This window comes from Scyliorhinus canicula, chromosome 5 (assembly GCF_902713615.1).
Source record: "Scyliorhinus canicula chromosome 5, sScyCan1.1, whole genome shotgun sequence".
In the NCBI taxonomy this organism is placed as follows: domain Eukaryota; kingdom Metazoa; phylum Chordata; class Chondrichthyes; order Carcharhiniformes; family Scyliorhinidae; genus Scyliorhinus; species Scyliorhinus canicula.
In genome coordinates this window covers 11157731-11172435 of record NC_052150.1, presented here as the reverse complement: position 1 = coordinate 11172435, position 14705 = coordinate 11157731, and the positions used below count along the sequence as shown (strand labels likewise).

The window sequence follows — 14705 nt, the reverse complement described above, 5'->3', positions numbered from 1 at the left end:
TAATGAAAACGTTATTCTTTCATTTATCTATTTTCCAAGGCCCTTCAGTACCGCACCAACTCTTCTACTTCATCATCCACGTCAATTCTCTCTAAATATTGAAGAAAATATTCACGGTGGCACAGTGGTTAGCACTGCTGCCCCACAGCACCAGGGGCCCGGGTTCGATCACAGCCTCGGGTGACCGTCTGTGTGGCGTTTGTATGTTCTCCCCGTGTCTGCGTGGGTTTCCTCCGGGTGCTCTGGTTTCCTCCCGCTGTCCAAAGGTGTGCAGGTTACGTGGATTGTCCATGATCGATGTGTGGGGTTAGAGGGATAGGATGGGGGAGTGGGCTTAGCTATAGTGCTCTTTCAGAGGGTCAGTGTAGACCCGATGTGCCGAATGGCCTCCTCCTGCACTGTAGGTATACCATGGATAATTATTTAATTTTCTTACCGAGCACAATTTAAATATGCTTATATTTTATGCCAGCACTGCCTTAATACTTATTTTGATGAAGAGTCATATATTATTCAAAGCATGAAATCACACCACATACCTCGAAGCATGAAATCATACCACCACAGATAGCGCAGATCTGCTGAGTTTTCCCTGCATTTTCTATTTTTCGTTCAGATTTCCAACATCCGCAGAATATTTCACTTTAATTTCTTTACTACCTGTTTTCCCCATTGCTTTTTCATTGTACCGAGGCTGAATTTATTCACACCTGATCTTAATTTGTTCACATTTGTAAATTACTGCATTTCTTGTGATTTCTCTTTTACGTCACTGGTTTTGGGCTTGCCCTATACATCTTGGGCCGGATTCTCCGTTTTGGAGACTAAGTCCCCACACCGGCGTGAAAACGGTGGCCTTTTACGCCAGGAAAACAGGTGTAAAACGGCCATTGATTCACCGTTTTGCTGGGGGCTAGCAAGGAGCCGCCGAAGGGCTCACAGCTCTAGCTGATACGGCCCTGAGCACTTCCGGGTTCAGCGGCGGCGCATGCGCTCGGCGGCAGCCTGCAGCAGCTGCACCGTACTCCACGGCGGACTCAGCCCGCGGACCTGGACCGCCAAAGGGGTGCCCTCCTTCGGCCGCTCGTGTGACCCGGACCACCAGCCCACAGTGCTCCCAGTCCCAAATGAAGCCCCCCCCCCCCCCGCCCGTGGATCGGCCCGCCCCCGACTGTGGCGGCCGTGGACTGCAGCCGCAACGCCGAGTTCACGAACGGTGTGAGCACACGTAACTCACGCCATTGGGCACCCGGCCGATTGGGGACGGAGCATCGTGGGGTGGGCCTCAGGCAATGGCGATTTCGGCGTCGGGGGGAGGGAGAATGCAGCCCCTTGTTTCAAATGTCAGATTCTTAAAGATTTAAAGCGTCTCTTTTAAATTAAGCTCAAACTGAGATGGTGATCATAACTAATTCTGCCTGGAGACAGGCTGCGGGGATCTGTAACTGAAACCTACAGAATATCAAGTGACAGGCCTCACACCTGGAATGCAGCAATCAAGGATACAAAGGACTTAATTCTGTGTGGAGAAGCAATCTCCATGGCTGTGATGAGCAGGCTGAAGTGTATTTAAGTGTGTTAGCAGCTGATCAGAATTCCTGTGAAGTTGGTTTTATGTTGGGAAGGAGGGGAACAGGACCGAATGGACGTTTTGGGACTTAAGGAACAAGGAGTCGATGAGGTGGGCCTTGCTGGTGGATGTCAGTGCTGGATTTGGAATCATTTCCATAGGACATTGTTAGTTTTAATCCGCTCTGGGTGGGGAGAAGTGAGCTGGTTGGAAGCTGGGATTTCCTGGAGACTCAATCATGTATTGCTATGACAGGTGAGGACCTTGAGAGGATTGTTATCACTAAGGAGGTAGTGATGGGCAAGCTAATGGGGCTAAAGATAGACAAGTCTCCTGGCCCTGATGGAATGCATCCCAGAGTGCTAAAAGAGATGGCTAGGGAAATTGCAAATGCACTAGTGATAATTTACCAAAATTCACTAGACTCTGGGGTGGTCCCGGCGGATTGGAAATTAGCAAATGTGACACCACTGTTTTAAAAAGGAGGTAGGCAGAAAGCGGGTAATTATAGGCCAGTGAGCTTAACTTCAGTAGTAGGGAAGATGCTGGAATCTATCATCAAGGAAGAATTAGCGAGGCATCTGGATGGAAATTGTCCCATTGGGCAGACGCTGCATGGGTTCATAAAGGGCAGGTCATGCCTAACTAATTTAGTGGAATTTTTTGAGGACATTACCAGTGCAGTAGATAACGGGGAGCCGATGGATGTGGTATATCTGTATTTCCAGAAAGCCTTTGACAAGGTGCCACACAAAAGGTTGCTGCATAAGATAAAGATGCATGGCATTCAGGGTAAAGCATGATAGAGGATTGTTCAATTAATTGAAAACAAAGAGTGGGGATTAATGGGTGTTTCTCTGGTTGGCAATCAGTAGCTAGTGGTGTTCCTCAAGGATCAGTGTTGGGCCCACAATTGTTCACAATTTATATAGATGATTTGGAGTTGGGGACCAAGGGCAATGTGTCCAAATTTGCAGATGACACCAAGATGCATGGTAAAGCAACAAGTGCAGAGGATACCGGAAGTCTGCAGAGGGATTTGGATAGGTTAAGTGAATGGGCTAGGGTCTGGCAGATGGAATACAATGTCGACAAATGTGAGGTTATCCATTTTGGTAGGAATAACAGCAAAAGGGATTATTATTTGAATGATAAAATATTAAAACATGCTGCTGTGCAGAGAGACCTGGGTGTGCTAGTGCACGAGTCGCAAAACGTTGGCTTACAGGTGCAACAGGTGATTAAGAACTCAAATGGAATTTTGTCCTTCATTGCTAGAGGGATGGAGTTTAAGACTAGGGAGGTTATGCTGCAATTGTATAAGGTGTTAGTGAGGCCACACCTGGAGTATTGTGTTCAGTTTTGGTCTCCTTACTTGAGAAAGGACGTACTGGCGTTGGAGGATGTGCAGAGATTTACTGGGTTAATCGCAGAGCTGAAGGGGTTGGATTATGAGGAGAGGTTGAGTAGACTGGGACTGTACTCGTTGGAATTTAGAAGGATGAGGGGGGATCTTATAGAAACATTTAAAATTATGAAGGGAATAGATAGGATAGATGCGGGCAGGTTGTTTCCATTGGCGGGTGAAAGCAGAACTAGGGGGCATAGCCTCAAAATAAGGGGAAGTAGATTTAGGACTGAGTTTAGGAGGAACTTCTTCACCCAAAGGGTTGTGAATCTATGGAATTCCTTGCCCAGTGAAGCAGTTGAGGCTCCTTCATTAAATGTTTTTAAGATAATGAAAAATGAAAATTGCTTATTGTCACAAGTAGGCTTCAAATGAAGTTACCATGAAAAGCCCCTAGTCGCCACATTACGGCACCTGTTCAGGGAGGCTGGTACGGGAATTGAACCGTGCTGCTGGCTTGCCTTGGTCTGCTTTGAAAGCCAGCAATTTAGCCCCGTGCTAAACAGATAGTTTCTGAAGAATAAAGGGATTAAGGGTTATGGTGTTCAGGCCGGAAAGTGGAGCTGAGTCCACAAAAGACCAGGCATGATCTCACTGAATGGCGGAGCAGGCTCGAGGGGCCAGATGGCCGACTCCTGCTCCTAGTTCTTATGTTCTTATGTTACCCATAAAACCATGAGAGGTAGGAGTAGCAGTAGGCCATTTGGCCCATCAAGTCTGCTCCGCCGGACAATGAGACTGACCTGATGTAATCCTCAGCTCCACTTTCCCGCCTTGTCCCCATTACCCTTCAATCCCTTATTTTTATTTATAAATTTAGAGTACCCAATCATTTTTCCAATTAAGGGGCAATTTAGAATGGCCAATCCACCTAGCCTGCACATCTTTGGGTTGTGGGGGTGAAACCCACGCAAACACGGGGAGAATGTGAAAACTCCACACGGACAGTGACCCAGAGCCGGGATCGAACCTGGGACCTCAGCGCTGTGAGGCATCAGTGCTAACCCACTGCACCACCGTGCTGCCCCCTTGAATCCCTTATTGATTAAAAATCTGTCTATCTCAGCCTTGAATGTATTTAACAATCCAGCCTCGACCGTTCTCTGGGGTAAAGAATTCCAGAGTCACTACCCTCTGAGCTAAGAAATTCCTCCACATCACAGTCTAAAATGGGCGACATCTTACTCTTTGGTTAAGCCCTCTGTTCCCAGACTCTCCCACAAAAAACAAAGAACAAAACAGCAGAGGAACAGGCCCTTCGGCCCTCACAGCCTGCACCGGTCATGATACCACTCTTGGGCAAAATCCTCAACACTTCCTGGTGCCGTTTCCCTCTATACCCATCCGATCCATGGATTTGTCAAGATGCCTTTTGAACACCGTTAATGCTTCCACAACCTCCCATGGCAACGTGTTCTAGGCACTCACCACCCTCTGTGTAAAAAAACCTACCTTGCACATCTCCTCTAAACTTTGCCCCATGAACCTTAAACTTATGCCCTCTGGTGACTGACCCCTCCACCCTGGGAAAGAATGCCTGCCCATCCACTCTATCCATGCCCCTCATAATCTTGTAGACCTCTACAAGGTCACTCCTCAACCTCCTTAGCTCTAATGAAAACAGTCTGAGTCTATTCAGGCTCTCTACATAGCTAACACCCTCTAGACCAGGCAACATCCTGGTAAATCTCCTCTGCACCCTCTCCAAAGCCTCCACATCCTTCTGGAAGCGTGGTGACCAGAATTGTGCGCAATATTCCAAGTGCGGCCTTACCAAGGTTCTATACAACCGTAGCATGACTTGCCAGTTTTTGTACTCGATCCCTCATCCAATGAAGGCAAGCATTCCGTATGTTTTTTTGACTACCTTGACCACTTGTGTTGCCACTTTCAAAGATCTGTGGACCTGCATACCCAGATCTCTCTGACTTTCTATATTCCTAAGAGTTTTGCCATTTACGGTATATTTCTCCTCTATGTTAGATGTACCAAAATGCATTACCTCACATTTGTCTGGATTAAACTCCATTTGCCTGTTCTCTGCCCAAGTCTTCAACCTATCTATGTCCTGCTGTAACCTCTGACAATCCTCAACACTGTCTGCCACTCCAACAACCTTGGTGTCATCCGTGAACTTACTAATCAGACCAGCTACATTTTCCTCCAAATCGTTTATGTATACTACAAAAAACAGAGGCCCCGGCACAGATCCCTGTGAGAAACCACGAGTCACAACCTTCCATTCAGAAAAACACCCTTCTACTGCTACCCTTTGTCTTGTGACTGAGCCAGTTCTGCATTTATTTTACCCCCTCACCTCTGATTCCGTGTGACTGCATCTTTTGTTCCAGTCTGCCACGAGGCATCTTGTCAACGGCTTTACTGAAGTCCATGTAAACAACATCCACCACCTTCCCCTCATCAATGATCTTTGTCAGCTCCTCAAAAAACTCAATCAAGTTAGTGAGGCATGACCTCCCCTTCACAAAACCATGCTGTCTATTGCTACTGACTCCAAATGGGTATAAATCCTGTCCTTGAGAATTCTCTCCAAAAGGCTCACTGGCCTATAGTTTCCAGGATTATCCCTGCTACCTTTCTTAAACAGCGGTACCGCATTAGCTATTCGCCAGTCCTCTGGCATCTCACCTGTAACCAATGAAGATACAAAGATGTCAGTTGAGGCCCCAGCAATTTTCTCACTTGCTTCCTTCAGTATTCTGGGGTAAATCCCATCGGCCCAGGAGATGTATCGACCTTAATACCTTTTTGTTGTCAACATGACGCAGACAGTCCACACACCCGAACCAAGAATCATCTTCCACAAAGTCCTTTTCTTTGGTGAACATTGATGCAAAGTACTCATTTAGCACCTCGCCCATTTCCTCTGGCTCAACACATAGATTCCCCCCACTGTCCTGAAGTGGTCCGATCATTTTCCTGGCCACCCTCTTGATTTTTACATATGAATAAAAAGCTTTGGGATTCACCTTGATCCTAGTTGCCAAAGACTTTTCATGACCCCTCCTAGCCTTCCTAATTTCCCGCTTAAGTACCTTCCTCAAGGGTTTTGACTGCCCCCACCCTTCTGGACCGTACAAAAGTCTCCTTTTTCATTTTGACGAGGATCACAATATCCCTCGTTATCCAAGGCTCCGTAAACTTCCCAAACATACCCTTCATTCTCTCAGGAACCTGACTTTTCTGAATCCTAATCAACTGCCACTTCAATGACTTCCACATGTCAGATGTTGATTTACCTTCCAACAGCCACACCCAATCCAAATTCTTCAATTCTTGTCTAATGTTATTGTAATTTGCCTTTCCCCAGTTTAGCACCTCAATGCGAGGGGAAACAACTTCTCAGCATCGACCCTGTCAAGGCCTCTGAGAATCCTGTATGTCTCAATAAGGTCACCTCTCATTCTTCTAAACTCCAATCAGGACAGGCCCAATCCACCCAACACCTCTTCATAAGAAAATCCATCCATTCCCGGGATAAACTGAGTGAACTTTCTCTGGACAGCCTCCAATGCCAGGACTTCCCTCTTTTTATACTCCACTCCCTTGGCCAACATTTACTTTGCCTTCCCAATTACCTGCTGAACTTACATGCTAGATTTTTGTGATTTATGCACCGGGACCCCAAAATTCCTCTATCCTGAAGCTTTCTGCAGTCTTTCTCCATTTAAATAATACTCAGCTCCTTTATTCTTCCTACTAAAGTGCATAAGTTCAAATTTTCCTACATGTCATATTCCACCTGTCAGGTGTTTGCCCGCTCACCTAACCTGTCTCAATCTCTCTATAGACTCTGTGTCAACCTCACCATTTGCCTTCCCACCTATTTCTGTGCCATCCGCAAGCTTGGCAATACTGCATTCACTTCCTTCGTCCAAGTCTTTAATATATATTGTAAATAATTGTGGCCCCAGCACGGATCCCTGTGGCACTCCACTAGTTACAGGTTACCATCCTGAGGACAACCATCTTTTCCCAACTCTCTGTCTTCAGTCAGTTAGCCAGTCCACCCCCAACATCATGGGCTCAAATCTTATTAAGTAGCCTTTTGTGTGGTACTCATCTTCCAGAAGCATGGCATAAAGTAGAAACATATCATACTTTGATCGTGTTTAGTTAGTTAGTGCAGAAAGTACCTTTTGGCGTATTTGTTGCTTAAGGAGTGTTTGGTTTCTATTGAATTTAGTTTGTTACAGTAAAAGTATTAAAAATTATATCCTTGTTATTCTTCCCACCGGTCACCGGGATTTTTTTTTTTTGTTGGTCTGTCCAGAGATCACAACATACTTTTCGGCATATTCAATCTAATATTGCTGTTCATTCAAAAGTATCAGAACTGGACAGGCACACACTCTTTTGCCCCTTACTGGAATATTTCAACGGCTTTACAATTCTTTTAAGTCAAAAATTTTTAATCCCTCACAGGTCCTCTTAACTGTGAATCCATTCTATGACAGTAAGGTAAAGTAATTTTTAAAGGAATTATAAAGTAACACAAAGTATTGTAAAATTGCCTTCAAGGCAATCTCCCAAAAAAATTAAGACCAGCTTTTTCATGCTGCTGTAGCCACGAGTGGTATTTTTCAGTAACAGGGTGAAAAGTAAGTCCAAAAACACGCTCTGCCTACCACACAATTGAACAATGTTTTGTATGAATTTACATGCCCAGTACGTCCCACCGATTGGCTGATCCATGGTCGCAGGTTCGATTCCCAGCTTGGGTCACTGTCTGTGCGGAGTCTGTACGTTCCCCCCGTGTCTGCGTGGATTTCCTCCGGGTGCACCGGTTTCCTCCCACAGCCCAAAGATGTGCAGGCTCGGTGGATTGGCCATGCTAAATTGCCCTTAGTGTCCAAAGAAAGGTTAGTTGGGTGTACTGGGATACGGGGATAGAGTGGAGGTGTGAGCTTAACTAGGGTGCTCTTTCCAAGGGCCGGTGTAGACTCAATAGGCCGAATGGCCTCCTTCTGCACTGTAAATTCTGTAGCATGTTCCTCCAGTTTTTAATAAGCGTCCAGACCTTGCTCACCCAGCCTACACTTGCAAAAACCAAACAAAACGTTTACTGTTACATGTGACTCCACAATTGGGTAACACTTGCTGAACAACCCTGGGTGTGCTAATAGCGACTCTAACAACCAATTTAGGATAATCAGTCAAGCTTGTAATGTGGCTCATTTACGCTATCAGGAGTGACATACTTTAAATTGAGGGGAGATAGATATAGGACAGAGATCAGAGGTAGGTTCTTTACTCAGAGAGTAGTAAGGGCGTACTGCAACAGTAATGGACTCGCCAACACTAAGGGCATTCAAATGGTCATTGGATAGGCATATGGACGATAAGGGAATAGCGTAGAGGGACTTTAGAAGGGTTTCACAGGATGGTGCAACATTGTGGGCCGAAGGGCCTGTACTGCGCTGTAATGTTCTATGTTCATACACTGGCATTCGTTCTCTGCCAACAAAAGGAACATGGTCAAGCCTTGCATCTTTTTTTGCATTGCTCGGGAGCTTGGAGTGCCTATAGTTCCCTATTGCTTTCTCCGTGGCAACGCCTCAGCCAAGCAGAGTCAACTTGCCAACCAACAAGCACCCTTTTCTCCTGTAGTATAAGTTGTTGTGATTGTTTGAAATTTGACATTCTTGCATTTGTCTTGATGAGTGTCAGACGAAAGGTGTTGGCAACATGTCTTTCTTTCCAGCAGCACTGAAAAGAATCTTCATGGAACTGTCAGGTTACTGCAGGAAAGAATTCTTTACTGACCCTGGACTAACTGCAGAAAATGGATGATTTAGCCTCACCCTGACTTTTAATGTCGACCATTCACTTAAAACTAATTGGAAAGTTACAGTATGGGCCCCCGAGCCAGAGGAGAGACCCCTTTAAATTTCACAGTGATGCAACGGGATTCTGATGACATCATAGAGCCAGCGAATGGTTTGGAAGATGACATCACAAGGGGCGAATTGGCCAGGTGAGTTCAAGGTGAGACATTCGACCGCGTCACCTGAACAGGTAGTGAGCGAGCTTGTCACCTTGTGTTGACGTGTGTTTATAAATGGGCCACTTCTACTCATTTCCTGCAAATCCCCCGAAATTGTTTTTTAAAAAAATAACCCAGGTTAGAGGTTAAATTTGAATTAATTTATGGGAACGCTAAATATTTAAACCAAATTTACCTCATTCTACACGAGACTCTAGGAATCGAAATGTGTATTTTTGAAGGTAAATCCTGGAGATTCAGAAGACTGAATTCACAGGTTTTCATAGTCTCAGAGTAAGTAGTCACCCATTTAAGACAGAGATGAGGAGGAATTTCTTCTCTCAGAGGGGAGTGAATCTGTGGAATTCTGTACCACAGAGTGCTGTAGAGGCTGTGCCATGCAGTATGTTCAGAGCCGGGCAGCACAGTGGCCTAGTGGTCACGGCGCTGAGGTCCCAGGTTCAATCCCGGCTCTGGGTCACTGTCCGTGTGGAGTTTGCACATTCTCCCCATGTCTGCGTGGGTTTCACCCCCACAGCCCAAAAATGTGCAGAGTAGGTGGATTGACCCCGCTACACTGCCCCTTAATTGGAAAAAATAATTGAGTAATCTAAATTTAAAAAAAAGTGTGTTCAAGGCCGAGAGAGACAGATTTTTAATCAGTAAGGGAATCGAGGGTTATGGGAAGAAGACAGGAAAGTAGAGTTGTGGATTATTATATCAGATCAGTCATCATCTCATTGAGTGATGGAGCAGACTGGATGGGCCAAATGGGCTATCCCTGCTCCTTTGCCTTATGATCACTCTGTAAATCAGTTCCAAATTTTTGCATACTAATTTCTTTTCGCCGGCAAGATGCAAATGATGATTAAAATGTTTTTAAAATGTTACAAAATACTGGGAATTGGAAACGCAACAGAAATTCATGGGAAAAAACTCCAAGTTAGCATGGGTTTTAGGTTTTGGAACTTCAGAACATGAAATGCGAAAACATTTTGATAGGACGAGGAGGGGAAACGATCTCAAATTGTCCTTTTTAATGTGCCAGCGATTTAAAAAAAAATTCTCTAGCAGTGTTCTGGAGATTGATTCTAAATTCCTGGTGATTCCCAGGCCAATCCCGGAGGGTTGGCAACAAATTCCACCGCTTTTGTCTCATATTGCGTGTCTTCTCATTCTCTCTTTTCCCCTTGTTGTGTCTATCTCTCACACATATCCATTCTCTCTTCACATATCTCTCACATATCATCTCTCTGACCTTGTCTTGCCCTCTGCAGTTGTCTTTCGCATTCAGATTCATTCTCACTCACCCTCTGACTCAAATTCATTTCTCTTTCTCGTCCATCGGCGTGGGTGGGATATGGAAGTAGCCCAGGAGGAAGGAGATAGAAGCAGAATGAGTTTCTGTAGATTTGGCCGTCGACAAGATAAAACGTTATTTTAATAATTCTTAGGACAATTCTGCTTGGTAACGTTTTACAAAATACATATTTTCTTCCAAACACACTCCAACACAACAGCATAGTGTAAAAGTAATCATGATACATACAGTTTTACCCCCCTCCTCACCCCCAGCGACAAGCAGTATCTCAAACAGTGTTATCAAACAGTATCTCAAACAACAAGAGAAAGAGTAGACCCCACTCAAGGATATTGGTGGGAGGTTATGCGTGGAACCTGGGAAGTGGGTGAAATCCTGAATGAGTACTTTGTATCGTATTCACCAGGTAGAAGGACATGACGGATATTGAGGTCAGGGATAGGTGTGTGAACACTCTTGAAAATGTCAATATATCAAAGGCGGAAGTGTTGAGTTTCTAAATACCAGGCAGCAGGGTAGCATGGTGGTTAGCATAAATGCTTCACAGCTCCAGGGTCCCAGGTTCGATTCCCGAGCTGGGTCACTGTCTGTGTGGAGTCTGCACGTCCTCCCCCTGTGTGCGTGGGTTTCCTCCGGGTGCTCCGGTTTCCTCCCACAGTCCAAAGATGTGCGGGTTAGGTGGATTGGCCATGCTAAATTGCCCGTAGTGTTCTAATTAAAAGTAAGGTTAAGGGGGGGGGTTGTTGGGTTACGGTATAGGGTGGATACGTGGGTTTGAGTAGGGTGATCATGGCTCGGCACAACATTGAGGGCCGAAGGGCCTGTTCTGTGCTGTACTGTTCTATCTATCTACCATTAAGGTGGACAAGCCCCCGGGGCCGGATGGGATCTATCCCAGGTTACTGCAGGAGGCAAGGGGAGAATAGCTGGGGCCTTAACAGATATCTTCACATCCTCTTTGACCACAGGCGAGATTCCAGAGGACTGGAAAGTAGCCAATGTTGTTGAAGAAAGGAAGCAGGGATAATCCAGCAAATTATAGGCCAATGAGCCCGATATCAGTGGTAGGGAAGCTTTTGGAAAAGATACTGAGGGATAGGATGTCTGCACATCGGAGGAAAATGGACTAGTTAGTGACAGCAGCATGGTTTTGTAAAGGGAAGGTCATGCCTCACTAACTTGATTGAGTTTTTTGAAGAGGTGACAAAGAAAATTGATGAGCAAAGGGCTGTGGATGTAGGTTATATGGACTTTGGTAAGGGATTTGACAAGATCCCACATGGCAAACTGGTACAAAAACTAAAATCACATGGGTTTTGGGGTATAGCTGGCTAGATGGATACAGAACTGGCTTGGTTACTCGCTACTGTAAGGCAGAGAGTAGCGGTCGAAGGGTGTTTTTCTGAGTGGCAATCTGTAGCTAATAGTGTTCCGCAGGGATCAATGCTGGGACCTCTGTGGCTTGTAGTATATATAAATGATCTTGAGGAAAATATGGAGGGTCTGATTAGTAAGTTTGCGGATGTCATGAAGATTGACGGAGAATTGTCAGAGGATACAAGATATAGATAGATTGGAGACTTGGGCGCAGAAATGACAGATGGAGTTTAATCCGGACAAATGCGAGGTGATGCATTTTGGAGGATCAAATCTAGGTATGAATTATACTGTAAATGGCAGAATCCTTAGGAACATTAACAGAGAGAGGGATAAGGGTGTGCATGTCCATAGTTCCCTAAAAGTGGCAACGCAGGCGGCCAAGGTGATTAAGAAGGCATCTGGCACGCTTGCCTTCATCAGCTGGGTCATTGAGTACAGGAGTTGGGAAATCATGTTGCAGCTGTATAAAACCTTGGTTAGGCCACATTTAGTGTATTGCGAGCAGTTCTGGTCACCACATTATCAGAAAGACGTGGAAGCTTTCTGTCGTGGGGGCCTGGACCGAGTTGCCAGAGGATGTGGTGGAAGCAGCACATTAGCAACGTTCAAGAGGCACCTGGATAGATACAGGCACCTGAATAGGGAAGAAATAGAGGGATATGCACGAGTAAGGGCTGAAGGTTTATTTTTACCCATTCAGACATCATGATCGGCACAGGCTTGGAGGGCCGAAGTGCCTGTTCCTGTACTGTACTTTTCTTTGTTCTTTGTTCTAGGGCTAGCCAAGGTAGATGCAGGAAGATGTTCCTGATGGTGAGTGTGTCCAGAACCAGGGGTCACAATCTGTGGATAAGGGGTAGACCATTTAGGACAGAGATGAGAACTATCTTCACATAGAGTGTGTCGGACTGTGGAAATCGTTACCACAGGAAGTAGTCGAGGCCGAAACATTGCACGTTTTAAGAAGCAGTTAGATATAGCACTTAGGGCGAAGGGATCAAAGGATATGGGGGGAAAGCAGGGTCAGGATATTGAGTTGATCAGCCATGACCATAATGAATGGTGGAGCAGGCTCGAAGGGCCGAATGGCCTCCTCCTGCTCATATTTTCTGTTTCTATGTCACCTTCCAAACCAACAACTGCTACCACCTAGAAGTACGAGGGCAGCAGATGCATGGAAACACCACCAACTGCAAGTTCCCCTCTGAGTCACTCACCATCCAGACTTGGAAATATGAAGCCTTTGCTTCACTGTCGCTGGGTCAAAATCCTGGAAATCCCACCTTAAAAGCACAGTAGGTGTACCTACACCATATGGATAGGAGCAGTACAAGAAGGCACCACCACCTTCTCAAGGGCAATTAATGATAATAACACAAGATCTTAATAAATCTGGACAGGAGTAGGCCAGATGGCCCCACAAGCCTGTTCGACCATTCAATATGATCATGGCTGATCTTAAAGCTCACTTCCACTTTCCTGACCTTATTCTTTTACTAAGAGATCAAAAATCTATCGTTCCCAGTCTTACATACACTCAATGATGGAACCCCTTTGGATAGAGAATGTTGAAGTATTATGGACATGAAGGGAAGTTAATTTAAACAACACTGATTTTACCTCTTGCCACCAGTCTGTAAACAGTAGGTATTTTTGATTTGCTTCCCTGAACAAGCAGTAACACATTTCCCATCCCCTCAGTTTTGCTGTGATCCAATTTTCTAATCATAACCTCACAGGAAACTTGAAATAGGATGAACTCGAAGGGTTAGTTTATTTGCACACGCTCAAACACAGGAGGCCCCGTGTCTGCGTGGGTTTCCTCCGGGTGCTCCGGTTTCCTCCCACAGGTCCCAAAAGACGTGCTGTTAGGTAAAATGGACATTCTGAATTCTCCCTCCATGTTCCCGAACAGGTGTCGGAGTGTGGCGACTCGGGGACTTGCACAGTAACTTCATTGCAGTGTAATAAAGATTATATTATTATAGCCGGCCAACTTGAGAATGTCCCAATTATCCTGACTCTCTGCTTTCTGTCGGTTGACCAATCTTCCATCTATGTTAACACATTACCCAACTCCAGCAGTCCCCAGTTGGCTGTTAACCCTTTTGTGTGGCACCTTATCAAATGCCTTTTGTAAATCCAAATGTGCTACGTCTACTGGGTTCATTTTGTCTACCCTCCTAGTTCCATCTTCAAAAAGAAATGTAATAACTTTGCCAAACACAATATTCCTTTTGTGAAACCATGTTTTTTTAAATTAAAAAACATTTTAAAAAACAGAGTACCCAATTCTTTTTTTTTCCAATTAAGGGGCAATTTAGCATGGCCAATCCACTTATCTCTTTTTGTGTTGTGGGGTGAGACCCACGCAGACAGGGGGAGAACGTGCAAACTCCACACGGACAGTGACCCGGGGTCGGGATCGAAACCGGGTCCTCAGCGCCACAAGGCAGCAGTGCTAACCACTGCATCACCGTGCCACCCCTTTCTGGAACCATGTTAATGTTATCTCATGACTTTCTACGTGCATTCTTAAATTTTCCTTAATAATAGATTCGAGCACTCTCTCAATGACTAATGCCCGGCTAACTAGCCTGCAGCGTCCTGTTTTCTCTCTCCCTCCTTCTTTGAATAGCGCTGTTACATTTGCTAACTTTCACTCTGAGACTGTTCTAGAATCTGTCAAATTTGGAAAAACCATATCCAGTACATTATCTCTGTGGCGACCTCTTTTCGAGCCCAAAGGTATGGGCCATCAGAGTGTAGCGAGTTGTCAGGTTTTAATCCCTTAAGTTTCTCCAGTACTTTTTCGTCTGCTGATGCTAATTACCCTTCAGTTCCTCAACCTTATTGGTCCTTGGTTACCCTCTGTGGAACTTCTGTCTTCTAATATCATGCAAAGCCAAACACTGCTCCAAACTCTGAAAAAGTATTTATTCAAATTGCAAAGCTCAAACATCGGGAAGTGTGACAAGAAATAAATGCCTCACATTCTACTAAGGTGCACAGGGATCTG

At 45.2% G+C, this 14705-nt stretch overlaps 1 protein-coding gene across 3 annotated transcripts in view; it reads left to right on the top strand.

Moving 5' to 3' along the window:
* The first annotated feature begins 8842 nt into the window (after positions 1-8842).
* The window catches only part of LOC119965596, a 198664-nt gene continuing 192801 nt past the window's right edge, over positions 8843-14705 (top strand). Inside the window, exon 1 of one of the 3 annotated variants that reach the window (XM_038796381.1) lies at positions 8843-8976. In XM_038796381.1, the coding sequence (XP_038652309.1) occupies positions 8855-8976 (122 nt within the window). In that variant the 5' untranslated portion in view covers positions 8843-8854. Of the gene's footprint in view, positions 8977-9055; positions 9124-14705 lie in introns of those variants that run through there. The other 2 variants (XM_038796380.1, XM_038796382.1) reach the window with 2 other exon arrangements.